Below are 2,433 nucleotides of genomic sequence, written 5' to 3'. Positions count from 1 at the left end.
TCCGATTACTCCGCTTCCCATAGGATCAAATCTCCTCAAAATAGCCGCCTTTTCTCCCAAACTCGCGTTAATTCCATTCCTATCCATCGCCGATAACAGCACTGCAATATCAACAACCCCAGTGCCAAGGGAATCCAACTCCGAAAAACCACTGAGAAAAACAACACCATTTCATTTAGCGCACGCCCTGGTAATCGATTTAAATACATTCTTAATAGAATCAACTCACAATAAACAACGACAACACTCTCTCACTTAGCGCGCGCCCTGATAATCGATTTCAATACATTCTCAATAGAGAAGCACATCAATATCAACTCACTATAAACAACGACAACACACTATTTCATTTAGCGCACGCCCTGATGATCGATTTGAATCCCTTCTCAATGCCTACATTCTCAATGAATCTTCATTGACGACCAACTCCTGAGCTGCGGAGGCTTCCTCGAACAACGCCATGAACAACTTTTCAATTGCCACGCTGAACTTCTCCAAAAGGCAAACGTCGGCAGGAAATCTGATATAACAAAATTTCACACAAAACCAATTCAGACAGAAATGTGGAGATTCCAACAATAATTTACCAAATTTTTTTCCTCGGAATCTTCATGTTTTTATCACCAACAAAACAACGAGAATTTCCCAAAAATTTTTTTCTTCAGAATTTTCATAACACATGTAGTTGACCATATACATATTTTCCAACACTGGGATGAAGTCGACGCCCCAATAAGAATTTCCTTATCGTCAATTACACAGAAAACATAAAAGTTTACAAAAACCAACAACAAAAATTCCCCAAAATTTTCTCAGAAATTTTCATATTTTTCACCAAAACACGCAGTTAACCATTTACATATCTTCCTCCCCTGAGCTCAAAAACCAATCAAAAATTTCCTCAGAATTTTTATATTTTTCTCACCAACATACAAAAACCAACCAAAATTTCACCAAAATTTTCTCACAAATTTACTTACTCCTCAGAATTTTCCCTAATAACAGCAGCTTTTCTAGCCTCAACCGATGCCGGTAAAATCATATCCGCAAATTCCGTAAAATTTAACGTCCCATTACTCGGGTTGTAATACTTAACCAAAACTCGACAGTCCGCCACACTCATCTGACAAAAACAACAATAATAATTTCGTGCCGCAGTGACGACGCTGACTACCAACAACAACCGTTGTTATAATTTCGTGCCGCAGTGACGACGCTGACTACCAACAACAACCGTTGTTATAATTTCGTGGCGCAGTGACGACGCTGACTACCAACAACAACCGTTGTTATAATTTCGTGCCGCAGTGACGACGCTATCCCCCACAGCCTGACCCCAAATCCAATATGCGTCATAGCCTGCGACAAGTCTCTAGCGTTAATAAACCCCTTCCCCTCCGTGTCAAACTCCGCCCAAAGGCTTCCGAATGATCCGTAAAACGACGAAGCGAATGTATCACGTGCCTGAAAATACACTTGTTTTTTGTGAAAAAAATTTCCGTAAAATTTATTTTTTTGGGGAAAAATTTTCCGGATATTTTTTTCAGTGTTGGAGGATGAATATATGCTCGCTTTCCTCAGCTGAGCTCAGGAGTGTGAAAAACATCAACATAAACAACCACAGTTCTCACTGTAAACAACAACAACAGCAAGTCATTTAGCGCACGCCCTGGTAATCGATTTCAATGCATTCTTAATAAAATGGAGAACATGACTATCAACAACCACAGTGCTATGAGAACTCACTATAAACAACAACGACAACTGGCTATTTCATTTAGCGCGCGCCCTGATAATCGATTTCGGACCTCAGGAGTTCACATACGAATTCCGATGAATTCACGAACTAGGCCTTCGGTGCTCGATTAGTCCGCATCATTTTTATCGAGAATTTGGGAAATAATGTGAAATTTATTTTCAATTGATCTTGCCATAGATCTCAAATCTTCACCGTCAAATAAGTCTTGCAGTGAAGAACCGCAAAGGCAGAAAAATGATAATATTTTTGTCTTGCGTCTTATTTCCGCTGTCAACTCTTAGTGCTAGTTGTATGGCGTATCAGTTATTACTATATTGGAGTAGCTGCGATTACTCAATGAAACCTACATACCGGTTCGATCCCCGGACTGGACATTTTTCCGTCAGAAAAAATTTTCTGCAAACCCGCGGAGTTTACAACTACAAAGATGCTTTGTAGTTTAGTAAAAATAATTCATCACAACTGCACGCATGCACAACGCAAAAGTGGCCATTGTGGGGGTATCGCTTCGCTACATCCGTAATAAGTTTTATGAAAAATATTTTTGCTTTCCACAGCTCTACCCACGAATTCGGGTACAAGTGTTCAAAGCCAACAACATTTCCCCCGAAAAAATTGTTTATAAATTTTCATATTATCACCAACACATGCAGTTTATATTTTCCTCAACCGAA

General features: G+C 39.5%; 1 protein-coding gene across 1 annotated transcript; it reads right to left on the bottom strand.

The window, feature by feature from the left end:
• Positions 1–87, bottom strand: Pmar_PMAR015174 (hypothetical protein; the record flags this gene model as incomplete). The annotated part of the gene is made up of 1 exon (XM_002788344.1): positions 1–87. A coding segment is annotated over one exon (87 nt), but the record flags the coding sequence as incomplete, so codon positions are not given.
• Between the last annotated feature and the right edge of the window lie 2,346 nt (positions 88–2,433).

The sequence above is a fragment of the Perkinsus marinus genome (genome assembly GCF_000006405.1).
Source record: "Perkinsus marinus ATCC 50983 genomic scaffold scf_1104296928266, whole genome shotgun sequence".
NCBI classification, from domain to species: Eukaryota; Perkinsozoa; order Perkinsida; family Perkinsidae; genus Perkinsus; species Perkinsus marinus.
This window is presented reverse-complemented; position numbering and strand designations above follow the sequence as displayed.